Source organism: Danio rerio, chromosome 7 (assembly GCF_052040795.2).
Source record: "Danio rerio strain M-AB ecotype USA chromosome 7, GRCz13ab, whole genome shotgun sequence".
Lineage (NCBI taxonomy): Eukaryota > Metazoa > Chordata > Actinopteri > Cypriniformes > Danionidae > Danio > Danio rerio.
Window position 1 is genome coordinate 21,674,814 of NC_141027.1, and position 15,294 is coordinate 21,690,107.

The 15,294-nt window shown below is 41.7% G+C and overlaps 1 protein-coding gene across 3 annotated transcripts in view; it reads left to right on the forward strand.

Annotated features, from left to right (window-relative positions):
- The window catches only part of dnah2 (dynein, axonemal, heavy chain 2), a 304,998-nt gene that overhangs the window by 265,489 nt on the left and 24,215 nt on the right, over window positions 1–15,294 (forward strand). For all 3 annotated transcript variants that reach the window (XR_015495540.1, XM_087260907.1, XM_087260908.1), the window contains 5 exons: window positions 574–722; window positions 1,253–1,436; window positions 5,299–5,489; window positions 5,598–5,789; window positions 7,898–8,082. Coding sequence is in view for 2 of the 3 variants with exons in the window: in XM_087260907.1 (XP_087117033.1) it covers window positions 574–722; window positions 1,253–1,436; window positions 5,299–5,489; window positions 5,598–5,789; window positions 7,898–8,082 (901 nt within the window). In the remaining variant the exon portion in view is untranslated. The remainder of the gene's footprint in view (window positions 1–573; window positions 723–1,252; window positions 1,437–5,298; window positions 5,490–5,597; window positions 5,790–7,897; window positions 8,083–15,294) is intronic.

Below are 15,294 nucleotides of genomic sequence, written 5' to 3' on the forward strand. Positions count from 1 at the left end.
GTTTTCATTTTAAAACGCAGTTTTAAAACTAAAATGTATTAGTCTAAACGGCGCCTCAGTCCCCTTTTCTTGTGCTCTGCGTTGATTGGTTCAAATAGCATACTGCGGGAAAATCGTGCTGTAAGCCAATTTAGAAATCACGCATGTTCAAATCGTTTGATACCATTTCGATTAATCGCACAGCCCTATTACAGTGTGTGATTTTGATTCACATTAAAAAACAGAATCATTAAAGCCATTCATTTGGAGTTATATTGTTTTAAATTATGTCCATATCAGCAGACGAAAGAATGATTGAGAGTCATTAATGAGAAGCAAACATATTTCAGCTCCAGTACATAAAAGTTTTTGGTTTGCAGCTTCTAGTAAAGGGATAGAAAATATCATTAGGGCAATATGAAAACAAAAGAAGCCAATGAAAATCCCCTTTTAAAGTTAGTGAACTGGAACACGTTATCAGCTTGTTTCCTAATTTCCCTCTTCATTTCTCTTGCCTCTCTCTACTGACTGTGAATGCCACAATCGGCCTCGTTGCTTTATTTTTCATCTCTTGCTCTCTCTCTCTCTGTGCAGGAGAATGGGAAAACAGCTGCAATGAGCTGCAGAAGATGCTGATTGTAAGATCTCTCCGACAGGATCGCGTCTCTCTCTGCGTCACTGCTTTCGTCATCAACAACCTGGGCTCTCAGTTCGTAGAGCCACCCATCCTTGATATGAAGGCTGTGAGTGACACTCGCACAAACACACAAAGAGAACTGCTGGCCTTACAGCTTACAATTGAAATGAGCCAGTGAACAAAGAAATTAACTTTTTCGTTCTGTACATCATTGAGGCTCTTGGGTGAGATGTGAGAACAGCAAAGTTTAGCATTAAATTAAGGTGAAACACATTCAATATCACACTGTTCTATAAGAAGCTGGCATTTTCAGCGTTTGAACTCTGAAAAATTGAATGTGGGGCTGCTCTTATTTTTAACTCTTTGCTCTCAAAAATGAATCTCAAGCACAGCAACACAACCTCTCTACATCTCCCTCCAGACAGAGAGAAACAGAGACTGGATGAAATAAATCAGATATGCTTCAGGGTTTCCTAAATGCAATTGATTTTTCCCCCCCCTTTTTCATTTTCTTTCCTTTTTTTGTATCCATTTTGACTTTTTGCATTTGTTTAGGAAATAGAAACAGTCAAACCTATCTGCAGTCATACCAAAACCCATTTACCTTCTGTGTATGTGTGTGTGTTTGTGTGTCAGGTTGTAGCAGACAGCACCACGAGGACTCCTCTGATCTTTGTGCTGTCTCCTGGTGTGGACCCAACGGCAGCCCTGCTTCAGCTGGCAGAGACGTCAGGCATGGGTCAGCGCTTCTTTGCCCTCTCGCTGGGTCAAGGCCAGGCACCCATCGCCACCCGGCTGATCAAAGAGGGAGTCGCAAACGGTGACATGATCTTTCTCTCTGGCTCTGTTTTTCTCCACTTTATTATCTTTCTGTTTGCAGCTTCCTTTGCTATCTCTTTATGATTCATATGTAGATTTATGCAGTTAGATGAGTTCAGTGACATTTTATGTAATTAGAACATTCATAAAATCACATACTTTCCTAAAATATACTATGTTAAAAACAGCATGTGAGTCAAGTGGTGTCATAATTCATAGTATTTGAAAAAACCATACATGGGAAGTCTTCAGATGACTTACTACTTTTGGCGAGATTCTGAAGTGTACACTGTCTTATGAGGCCACTCCAATGAGACTATGAATAGGAACTGATGTATTACATCTGAATTTCATTCATACTCCTATTTATATTACAATTTATACACTGTAAAAATGTCCAGGTTTTCACAACGTTACTGTAATTTTTCACAGTAAATTACATTAATATCACTTTACAGGATTTAACTGTAAAATTCACAGTAATGTGTTGCATTCAGAATTTTATTGTGAAATTAATGCAGGTGGCATGATTACTGTAATTTACTGTAAAAGAAAAAAAGCTATATCTTATATCTTTTCACCGAAAAATACAGTTAATTCTACAAGATAATAATGTGAAATCACAGTAATGGACTTCATTATCTACTGTGAAGTTACTCTATATGGCTGTAATTTCACAGTAATTTAATGTACCAAAATCACATAAATTACTGTAAACTACCACACAGTAATTTGCTGTGAGTTTACATACTGTATTTTACTGTGAAAGTAATGCAATTATTAGCCAGTAATTTATGGTGAATTTAAGTTAATTTCTTTTTGCAGTGTAGAATGTACTTTTCTAACTGTTGTCCAAAAGTTCAAATGTAGTACCTACATTAGAAGCTTGCAATTTTGGTCACAGCTATTCTTCTTTTAATGCGTTATTCATTAATTTTTCTTCGCCTTAGTCCCTGATTTATCACATGCCACCACAGCAGAATGAACCACCAACTATTTTGGCATATGTTTTATTCAACAAATGCTCTTCCAGGTGCAATGAGTGTGATTCTGATTGTTTTATTTCAAGAGGTGCAATTATTTTCATTTAAATGCATAGAATATAAATAATAAAACTATATAGGCTTTATCCAAAATTGCGCCCTATACTCTTAAACAGTGTACTATTTGAGAGATCAGCCATTTGTAGTGGTGCTGGGAATCATAGAGGAGGTACTGAAGTGCACTCAGTCAATCCCATAGTGCGCAATAATGAGTATACAACCAATGTATATTCAACAGCTAGAGAGAAATACCCATATTGCACTCTAGGGCTCGATTTTAACGATCTAGGCGCAAAGTCTAAAGCATGTGATGCAAAAGCATTAAGGCGTGTCTGAATCCACTGTTATTTTAAGTACAGAAGAATACAGTTTGCGCCACAGTGTATGGTCTAACAGGGTTGTGTTTATTCTCTTAATGAGTTATGGGTGTGTTTTTGAGTATTACATGCATTAAACCAATCAGAGTCTCATTTCTCATTCCCTTTAAGGGTCAAAGTGCATTTGCTATTTACATGGCGGACTTTGTAAGTGAAAAAACTGAATGTTTCACTAGCGAGAAAATAGTTTAACAGACCATCATCAGCATGAGGATAAAGAACGAGCCTCCTCCATTCGACCTCTTCACTTTCTCTTTACTTTACTTTTACTCTTTAGTTTACTCCTCTGCTTTCGTGGATAAGGAAACGGTGTTGTACGCACTCCAATGAAGACATCCATCAGCCTACATATTTAATTTCATTTGTTAAGCGCAAGTATTTTTTTCAAAATTATTTGTAAATTCTGTTCTAATTTCCAGCAAACGTATAAATGAATAATAATAATGAAGTGTGGTCAAAAAAACAGTTATATCCAAACATTTGATCTATTTTTATGCCTTATATAGTGATGTATACATCTCCAAAACCCGACAGGTGGACAAATCCGAACTTGTTTTTATGAAAACAAATATAAATATGCATATAACAAATACTCCTACTAATAATCATAACCGTATACAAATAAACATTGTCATGAATAAACTGAAAAAAGGCCCCCGGACATAAAGAAGGCACGAAGGTAGTGGTTTTTATATTTATGAAAAAATTAAAAAAATTGTGTTAAGTATAAATATGTAAAGATATTTGTGTATTGCTGTACATCCTGTGTCTTTTAAGCATTTGAACCCACATAGACACATAACTAATGCGCTCCTTAGACCAGCTGGTCAATTGTGCTGTCTATTTCAGGCCCTCAAAATAGCAACGTGCCAACAATGTGCTTTAACACACCTCCTCTATAGACCGGCAAATTGTAAAAATTAGGGTTGCGCTGGTCTGAAAATAGCAACAAATCTCGCCAAACATGTCTTGCGCCTAATTGCACCGTGTGCATGATAAGGCCTTTAGAGTTTGTGCGCCAAATAAATTTGGGCATCTGACCACAAGATGACAAGATCCACACCAGGATCTTATGGATCGTAAACATTTCTAAACGAATTATGATTTAATTGTTAAATTAACATTTATATAGATGACAGAAATCAAAATGCTTGGATTTATTAGTAACAGACAGCTCACTGAGTTTTAAATTGCTATCACAGGGTGTGATCAGAAAAAAATCAAATCTGTCTGAGAGGGATTTTTAACCAGGACAGCACTGTGACGACCCCAGGATTTCAGTATGGATGTGGCAGATCCTGATTGGGTGCCTGGTTGTTCACTAATTGGCTCAAACCATATAAAAGCAATTGTGTGCTAGCTACTGGGAGACGGTGTGGCTACGGGCCGTCTTCGTGTCAAGATCTCTTCATTTCTGCAACCTTATGGTTTTGTTTAGCATTATTTATTTGTGTAGTTAAAGTAGTTATTTTCTTTATTTTCCCCTAGACGTTTGTTTGTTGATTTTTGTTGTTCTATTTAGTTTTTTGTATAATAAATAAGTTGCATATACATTCTTTTGTTGTCAGAACTCTTTTATGTTGCGACTCGAACGAGGGGGTTGTAACAAGCACAAACTAAACGGCATCCCTTCTAGTGCACTTGGTGCACTAGTCGATCTTACTCACTACTTTTTATTTTATTTTTTTTACATGGACTATATTAGTGGACTAAAGTAGAGAACAGTAAATGAGGGTATAGGGGATGATTTTGTATACATCCATAGACACAAAGGTACTCTCTCCCTAATAAGTGGATCATTAACTGGATTAGTCAGCTGTCTGTGGCTCAAGCTGCAATTTTCAAAAACATAAAAAGTTTTACCAATAGAACAGAAACTTCTGCCAGACACTCTTGATGTAATGTCTCTGCATAAAAAAAATCTATCTTCTACTCGGAAGTGGTTTAAGGACAAAACTTTAAAAATATCTTGAAATACAACATGCTAACAATGACTTTAGGTGTGGTAATAATAGTATAAGCTTTGTAAGTAAAATCTGCACACCTGAGCTGTAGCAAAGATGCAAAGTGTTGCATCACCAATTTGAGTGTGCATCATTTTCTGATAGTTCGGCTCATCATTAACTCTTACTTATACAATCCCTTCAAACTTGGGATCAGTACTTTTGTTTTAAAAAAAAATACATTTATTCAGCTTTAAATGTTTTGAAGTGTCAAACTTTTGTATTTTTTTTTATAATTTACAACATTTTTTATTTTATTTTAAAAGATATATATATATATATATATATATATATATATATATATATATATATATATATATATATATATATATATATATATATATATATATATATATATTTATGTTTTTGCCACATCGACCACTAACATTTCTTTTGAAGTATTATTTGATTAACTAAATCTTCTAATTTCCGTCTGGCAGGTCATTGGGTGTTTCTGGCTAATTGTCACCTGTCTCTCTCTTGGATGTGTGAGCTGGATAAGTTGGTAGATGAGTTACAAGTCCAGGAATGTCATCCAGATTTCCGGCTGTGGTTGAGCTCCTCCCCTCACCCAGAATTCCCCATCGCCATCCTGCAGACAGGCATCAAAATCACTACTGAGCCTCCCAGGGTACACATACTGTATATGCCCACTTTACAGACCATAGCCGGATGTTTGAAATGATGTGCCGTAATTAAAGTGCTCTTTGTGTATGTGTGTGTTCTTGTGTCTCTGTAGGGGGTGAAGTGGAATATGAAGCGTCTCTATCAGCGGGTGTCTGAGACTCAGTTCCTGCGCTGCTCTCGGCCGCTGCTGTATCGAAAGCTGCTCTTCAGTCTCTGCTTCTTTCACAGCGTCATACTGGAGAGGAGGAAGTTCCTGCAGCTTGGTTGGAACATCATATACAGTTTCAACGACTCTGACTTTGAGGTAGAAAAACAGACAAGGATATTTTTTTTCTGTTTTTGGATGGATTTACTTTTTTTTAATATGAAAGAGTATGACCAATGTGAACTGATTGCATCGGCTGTGTAATCATAGATTAGATTAACTATATGAATGCATACCATAAGATTGTCTTTAAAAAAAAAAACCTTTAAAGTCACTTTAACTAAAAATACAATAATAATAACAACAGTTTAAAAAGTATTTTTAGTATCATTATTCTTGTTAAATATTTTCTTTTACACTAAAATAGAAAAGTTATAATTTCTAAGTTATATTACATACACTCACCGGCCACTTTATTAGGTACACCAGGCAACTTTTTTCCAATCTTCTATTGTCCAACTTTGATGAGCCTGTGCGAATTGTAGCCTCAGTTTCCTGTTCTTAGCTGACAGGGGTGGCACCCAGTGTTGTCTTCAGCTGCTGTAGCCCCTCTGCCTCAAGGTTGAACGTGTTGTACGTGCAGAGATGCTCTTCTGCATGCCTCCAATACCACGTTCACATTCACTCAAATCACCTTTCTTCCCCATTCTGATGCTCGGTTTGAACTGCAGCAGATTGTCTTGACCATGTCAACATGCCTAAAAGCCTTGAGTTGTTGTCATGTGATTGGCTGATTAGAAATTAACGAACAGTTGGACAGGTATACCTAATAAATTGTCCATTGACTGTACCTGTGTTTATTTGTTTAATTGGTAGAATTTAAAATGAACAAAGTAAAAAATATTTTAATAAACATCACCACCACCATTATTACTATTAAAAGTGGAAATAATAATTTAATAGTAATAATATATTTACACCATAATACCACTGCTATTATAATCCAAATTTAATTTTAATAAATAATAAATAAATTTGTATAATTTAAATAAAATACATATTATTATTGTTGTTTTTTGTTGTTGTTGTTATTAGTAGAGAGAGAAGGAGTATTGCATAGTCATATTAAATTGGGGGCATCATAGTGACACAATGGGTAGAACGATTGCCTCACAGCAAGAACGTCGCTGGTTCGAGCCCCAGCTGGGTCAGTTGGCATTTCTGTGTGGAGTTTGCATGTTCTCCCCTTGCTTGTGTGGGTTTTCTCCTGATGCTCTAATTTCCTCCACAAGTCCAAAGACATGTGGTATAGGTTAATTGGGTAACCTAAATTGCCCATTGTGTATGTGTGTGAATGAGAGTGCAATGCGACCCCTGATTAATAAAGGGACTAAGCCGAAAAGAAAAGGAATTATGAATGAATAATAATATATTATAATATATTATATTTATTTTATTTAGTTGTTGATTAATTTATACGTCTATGGTTCCTGGGCAGGAAGTTGTAACAAATTTATTGTCTGTACAGATAAAACAGAAAGTTGTAACTTAAAAATTAAAAATAGTTCAATATACATTTACAGTACAATACAGACAATGCATCGTAGTAATACTTACCTGTATCACATTGCCAACATTTCTGCCCTGACTAAATCTAATTAAAAGATCAAATAGATCATTTTTTTGTTTAAAACAAGCTGCGTTTGTACTTACAGCTCCTGGCCTGCCGCCATACGTTGCCGCCATTTTTACTAACTACCTTTTCACTATAGTTTATAATAATTGTATATTTATCATCATATTTATTAGTAGGGAGAGAAGGAGTATTGCATAGTCATATTAAGTTGGGGGGAAAGGGTTTCCTTTTATCTGACCACATGTCTTGGACAGCTGTAAAGACTGGGATTCTCAGCCTTATTTGGCCCACTACCAATATTTTGGGCAGCAAAATGTCAAAGTCAAAGTCATTATAGATGAAAGCATACATTATCTGCTCTAACGCCCTCAATGATAATGCACCTTTGCAACCTGGTCACATAGTAGCCTAAAAGTTCTACCCTAAAATAGCAGAAAATAAGCTGCATATTTAATAGACACTGCCTATGGCTATGACATTATTATAAACAAAAACATGTTTTAAAAGCATTCCATAAATAAAATTAATTGGATGAAATCTCTGTTGACTTCACTCATGTGTCTCTGGCAACCTTACCATTATGCAAAGGCACATTGTTTACCGTAAATACTCATCTCTCCCTGTCTTCCAGGTGAGTGAGAATCTTCTGAGTCTTTATCTGGATGAGTATGAGGAAATCCCCTGGGACGCTCTCAAGTTCCTCATCGCTGGCATTAACTATGGAGGACATGTGACTGACGACTGGGACCGGCGTCTGCTCACCACTTACATCAACCAATACTTCTGTCCTGCTGTTATCGATACACCCTTCTTCAAGTGAGTTCATCCACACATACACTTTAAATCAAACTATTGCTTTATAAATACTACAATCTAACTTCAACCCTTAAAGGGATAATTCAGTCAAAAATAAAAATTCTGCCATCATTTATTCACTCTTTAATTGTTCAAAAGCTATTTGAGTTTTCCTTCTGTTGAACACAGAAGAAGAGAATTTAAAAAATGCTGGTTGCTGGCACCCATTGACTTCCAAAATAATTTTTTTGGAACTTTGGAAGTCGATGGGTGCCAGCAACCAGCATTTTTCAAAATATCTTGTTTTTTTTCTATGAAACATAATAAAGAATCTCATAGAACCACACAAGAGAGAATTAAAAATGAGGTAATTTTCATTTTTGAGGTGAACTATCATGTAAAATTAAAAGTTTTTTTAGATGTTAGTCACTGTTAGTAGTCTAGTGTTTACTAAAACAGTGACAAAATTTAAATTAAGAAAATATCAAATCAATTAATTTTTTGACATCACCTCATATTTTAGTTTCTCATCAAATCTTCCGACCAATCCAAGGGTAGATAGTATCTGACATGCCCTGCCCCTATTCAAAACGCTTCTCATTTGCATTTCATTTGATACACTTGTAGCTCAACCACCCTGACTGGCAGACCTGTGATGAAAACAAAACGCTCTTGGCTTTTATAAAAGGGGGAGGGGCTACTATATGTCCCACCCTGTTCTGTTTTTAGTTTAGATTACGTCAAACATACAGTAAAAAAAATAAACATTTCACTCAACAAACTTGACAAACAAGGCAATCATTGCGAGACGGTCAATTTTTGTTGCGTGTTCTGCATTGGACTCAATTTGTGTTCTGTTGGTCAGTTGAGCATGTTGAATCCATCAAGTCATAAACATTCTTCATATTCAAAATGCTAAATAAATACACAGTTGTTTATATTTTTTAGATCTACAGTACTAGTTTTCCCTTTTTGAATGACAAATACAAATACAGACTACAATACAAATACAGACTATTGATATCTGCTAATAATAGTTAAAACTTATAGACTTATAAAGGTTATTTATTCTTATAAAGGTGCAAAACAGTCAGTGGTTATTGCAACTGGATCTTTTTTGTTCATTAGGTGTGTCCAGGCCCTTTCCTGAGTAAAAAATATTAAATTTGTTAACATTCCAAAAAGTAGGGTTTTCCAGATTTTTCTCTCTTAAAACACATTTGTCCCAGAATGTACCCATATAAACCCACTAAGACACCTAAAGAAACGTTATTGGTATCAGTAGTTCCATGAAGAACCGTTGACATCTAGAACCCTTTCATCCCACAAAACGTTCTTTAGCATTGAAAAATGCCCTTTACGGAGGAAATTTGGTTGGAAACATATCATTGGTTTTTCGTCACCATTGAGCAGAAGAGATACTTAAAAATATATGTGGCACGAATCATACACCAATATTTTAGAAATGTTAAAAAGTTCAGGCATTTTGATTTTTATAAACGTTTAGAGAATATACTCCATATCCCCATTGATTTTTCTTACTCAACACTATAAAACTAAAAAACTGCTAGGCCTAAAATAGCTGCTGAAAATGTTGCTGATAGCCTGTAGAAAAGCCATAACCAAAATGGTTACATCTCGAAATACCTTAAATCAGTGACTTGTTTGACAATTTATGAACTCTATAAGAAGGCGAGGCTAACAAGGAATCAATGTTTACAGATTGAGGAGTTTAATGAAATATTAAGAAAATGGGTAGAATATATTCTTCCATTAATATAGAATGTATAGTTAGACAAATTTTATTTTGTTTTTTTTCTTTAATGAGAGAAAACATACAAGAAAGATGAGAGTGAGAAAAACAATTCCTATCAAATAAACTAATATATAAAAATTAACAGTTAAGTACTTAAAGTACCATCCTCATAGATGTCTCTATAGTTTCATATGTATATAGTTTAGGGGAAACATTTTAAAAAGGGTAGACTGGGTGCCAGAATATGGGTTTAAAAAAGTGCAAAATTGAATTGTAATCGAAAAGCAACTAATCAGTTTTATCTGTTTTCTTTTTGACAATATACAAAACAGTTAAGGGTGTATTGTTTTGGTTGTTCTTATATTGTCTTTGAATCATTAATGTAACTTTCGTATTTATTTATTAATGACGTTTTTTTGTATTTTATCATTTCTTTTATTTCTATAATTTCTGGATTCCGATGTTTGGTTGTTTTGTGTAACCATTGTGGAAAACTATATACTATATATCTGTATGTAATTTTGGAAACTGTAATAAAAACTAAATATTTTTTTAAGTCAAATGTCCTTTAGTTTATGAAATTATTCTTTCCACTATAAAAAGCACAAATGTTCTTTAAGGAACTAAAAAAGTTTTTTTTTTATAGCAGAGATGCCCAAAGTAGGACCTGCGGGCCAAAGTTGGCCCACGGTAACCTTTGATTTTGCCTACTATCTCATCTGGAAAGATAGGGAGAATGATGGGAAGGTGATTGGGGTGAATACCTTTAATAGAGATTGTGATTTCAATTTTAACGTAACATTTTGGTTCTTTGTTTTATTGCTGAGCTACAAAAAAATCCAACATAATTTAAAAAGTTTCAATGAACCAGACTTTTAAAATGTAAATACTCTCACTTGACAGATAGAGGTCAATGCACAAGTCATTGGCGGTAAATCAAAACAAAGCCTCGACTAGTGTATTCAGCTCCAGAACTCCATTGTCTTATTATTAGGAATGTTTATGTTTTCTCTGTTTTCTACAAATTAGGTAATTATGCATGATAAATTTACAGTTTTTCTTGGTCGCTTTGGTGCATTTCTCACAACACTGTTTACATTTGCATAACAGTTAATGCATTTCTAAGAACAATAAGTTGTTTGTGCACATCATAGTAGCAGTTCCCCTTCGGGGGGAACTTCAGCACTATAAGTGGATTTGATTGTAAAATCCACGCATTGGGAGGTTCGGTTCAGAAGCTACTCGTCTGAAAGAGTATTGAACGGGCCAATTAAGAATGAATTGGCAGCGCAAGCCTGCGCAGGTGAGCGGCATAAGCAATCAACTGAGTATATAAGCTCACCTGGCGCCAGCAGACGCTATCCTTTTCGCTTCAGAGACTTTCTGATCGAGTCGATGAGGGTTCCTCCTGCTGTGACCAGCGATTCTGAGCGAACGAGAGCATTCTCCCGGTCCAGAGTGTGTACACGCAGTGGCAGACGGTCGAGCTGGGTTTCTCCCTTGCCTGGCGTTCTTTGGGTCCGGTCCTCCAGAGCGGTGCGTATAAAGTTGCAAACTTCACAGAAAGAGCAACACAGTCGTGCAGCACGTCCTTATCAGGACGGCGCTCCGACTGTGCGTTTCTGGATGCGGTGGTTTCCTGTCCTCGGATGATGGGCGCGGGCACTGCGTTGCATGTCTGGGGGTCCTGCATGTTAATGCGCTGCTCGCGGGCAGTTCATGTCGTCATTGCGATGCCATGACTGTTGCGCAAGATCGTGGTTAGCCTTTGCAAAAGGGTGAACCACCCCAGTTGTCCCCTGCTCTGCAGCGGGCACTCGGGCAGATCTGAGGGTTTCAGCGAGAGATAATCCGTCGCCCACGGGCCCGCGGACCTCCCGCTCCTCTAAGCGCTCTATCCAAGCTTCGGGCGGGGGAAGCGATCCGTCTAACAGATGGTAGCCCTTACGCCCGATGACACCGGAGACCAGATGTCCACCGCGGCATCGGAGGGTGGGCTTTCATTGTCCGATGATGATCCAGACCCGCTCGCCCCCTTCGGGCTGGTGAGCGCTGTCACTACGGATCCTGAAACGGACATGTTAGCCGTGCTTTCCCGGGCTGCTTCGGCCGTGGGTTGGAGATGGTTTATCCCCCAGCTCCGCGGCCGGACCGACTAGAGGGGCGTTCCCTTCTTCCCGGAGGTGCACAGTAGGCTCACGCGGCCTTGTAAAGCACTTTTTTCTGCTCGTGCTGCGTGTTCCTCCACCCTAACCACTCTTGACGGTGAAACAGCCAGGGGGTATGTGGCGATTCCTCAGGTTGAGTGCGCGATGGCGGTAAATCCGCGCGGCGCCTCTTCTTGGCGGGGTCCGCCTCGTCTCCCATCCAAAGCCTGTAAGTTATCTACCTCCCTCGGAGCTAGAGCTTACATAGCTGCGGGCCAGGCTGCTTCCGCCTTGCATGCGATAGCTACCTACCAGCGCTACCAAGCGCAGGCGCTGGCCGAGCAGCACGAGGGTGGGTCCAACCCAGGCTTACGAGCTTCGCACCGCCGCCGACTTAGCTCTTCGGACTACTGAGTCCGCTGCGTGTGCGTTGGGGAGGACGATGTCCACATTAGTGGTCCAGGAGCGCCACCCCTGGCTGATATGCGCAAAGTCGACAAAGTACGCTTTCTTGACTTCCCCATATCCCCAGCCAGGTTCGGCGACACTGTCTGTGAATTCACCCAGGAATTCAAGGCGGTGAGAGAGCAGTTGGTGGGTGATGTCTTATCGGCGGTCCGTAGCCCGCTCCGCCCGCCGTGCCATTCATACCTGCTCCTCGCCGAAGGCGCCCACCTACGAGAGCTGCTCCGCCCCCGCACACGCCTCCGGCGAAGCGAGCGCGTCGGGCACCTCGGAAGCAGGCAGCCCCCCTGCCCAGAACGCCGCTAAGTCCGGCAACGGACCGCGAAGCGCCCCTGGGACAGGCCATCTGGAGAAGAGGGAACTTGCTCTTTCCCCGCTGGAGGGCGGGGCCCCAGTTCCAACGGCACTTTTTACTGCCATGAAAACATTATGAAAGGGCACTTTTCACTTCCCCAGATGTGACAGCCCGAAATCTGCCAGTCTGGGACGCTATGCTTTCTAGCTTGCAGATTCGGTGCGTTTCGCCAGTGGCTCACGAGCGCTGGGAGGACGGTCTCCTTTCTCCCACCCCTCGAGCCTCCCCTCCGGAGCTCGGGTTTGGAGTGAGAGCAAATATCTCACCTCCAGCTTTTCCGTGGGACCCGCGAGCTTCCCGGATCAGCACACCCACTCCGCGCTGCCCCACTGCTGGTACGTCAGCGATTGTAGCGATGAGTCCATTAGCGAGAGCTCTGCCTGCCTGGTTAGCGCGGGCCAGCTATTCGCGGTGGCTCATACGCACAATCAGACTCGGCTATGCGATTCAGTTCGCGAAACGGCCCCCCAAGTCACGGGTGTGTTTTCACCAGGGTCAGCCCCCTGTCCGCCCCTGTCTTGCGAGAGGAGATTGCTGTCCTCCTGGCGAAGGATGCAATCGAGCCGCTCCCTCCAGCCGAGATGGAGAGCGGGTTTTACAGCCCACGCTTCATCGTGCCCAAAAAGAGCGGTGGGTCACCGCCAATCCTAGATCTGCGCGTTTTGAACCGCTGCCTGCACAAGCTGCCGTTCAGAATGCTCACGCAGAAGCGCATCCTCCGGTGCGTTCGTCCTCTGGGTTGGTCTGCAGCATTAGACCTGATGGACGCGTATTTCCATGTCTCCACTCTTCCTCGCCACCGACAGTTTCTGCGGTTTGCGTTTGAAGGTCGAGCTTGGCAATACAAAGCCCTCCCCTTCGGGCTCTCTCTGTCTCCGCGGGTCCTCACCAAGCCCGCGGAGGGTGCCTCAGCGCCCCTTCGGCTCGCGGGCATCTGCATACTCAATTTCTTTACGACTGGCTGATTTTTGCCCTCTCTCGGAGCAGTTGATTATGCACAGAGACAAAGTGCTCTGGCACTTCCACCTGTGGGGGTTTCAGGTCAACCGAGAAAAGAGCAAACTCGCCCCCGTGCAGAGGATCTCTTCTCTCGGGCTGGAGCTGGACTCGGTCACCATGGCAGCGCGCCTCTCCGGAGAGCGCGCTCAGCTGATGCTGTACTGTCTGAGAGAGCTCGACAGTAAAATAGTGGTCCCACTGAAACTATTTCAGAGGCTCCTGGGGCATATGGCATCCGCAGCCGCTTCATGCCGCTCGGATTATTCTATATGAGACCACTTCAGCACTGGCTTCACGATCGAGTCCCCAGACGCGCATGGCACGCGCGCACACCGAGTCTCTGTTACTGCGCTGTGTCGCCGCACCCTCAGCCCTTGGAGCGACCCCTCGTTCCTACAGGCCTGGGTGTCTCTAGAACAGGCGTCCAGTCTTGTTGTCGTTTCAGCAGACACTTCCAACACGGGCTGGGGGGCTGTGCGTTGCGGGCATGCGGCTGCGGACCTGTGGAAAGGTACCCAGTTGCATTGGCATATCGCCTGGAGCTGTTGGCAGTGTTCCTCGCTCTCCACCGTTTTTTTCCGGTGCTGGAGCGGCAACACGTGCTGGTCAGGACGGACAGTACGGCGGCGGTGGCGTATATCAGCCGTATAGGGGGTATGCGCTCTCGCCGCATGTCTCAGCTCGCCCGCCGTCTGCTCCTCTGGAGTCATCCGCGGCTGAAATCGCTGCACGCCATTCATATTCAGGCAAGCTCAACCGTGCAGCCGATGCGCTCTCACGGCAGCCTTGCGTCCTAGAGAATGGAGACTCCACCCCGAGTCTGTTCAGCTGATATGGGCGCGATTCGGGGAAGCCCAGATCGATCTGTTGCTTCCCCCGAGATCGCTCATTGCCAGTTGTTCTTTCCCTGACCGAGTGCTCTCGGCACGGATGCACTGGCTTACAGCTGGCCTCGGGGCACGCGCAAATACGCGTTTCCCCCAGTGAGCCTGCTCGCGCAGTTACTGTGCAAGGTCAGGGAGGACGAGGAACAGGTTGCTGGTTGCGCCCCTCTGGCTCAACCGGACCTGGATGTCAGAGCTCTCCCTCGCGATAGCCCTCCCCTGGCAGTCCCTTCGAGAGAGCACCTACTCTCTCAGGGACAGGGCACCACCTGGCACCCTCGCCGATCTTTGAAGAGATTTTTAGACGCGAGGAAGACTTAGGTAACCTCCGATTGCGGTGGCTAATACCGTCACTCGGGCTAGAGCCCCCTCCCCGAGCGCGCCTATGCCCTGACGTGGAGTCTATTCACTGAATGGTGTGTCTCTCGCTGAGAAGACCCCCGTAATTTGCCAGATCAGCGTTGTGCTTTCTTTACGCCGAGAGAAGTTGGAGAGCAGGCTGTCGCCCTCCACACTCAAGGTTACGTGGCTGCCATCTCCGCTCTCATAACGCGGTGGCTGGCGGCACCGTGGGAACGCATAACCTCATCATCCGGTTCCTCAGGGGCGTTAAGCGAATTAATCCAC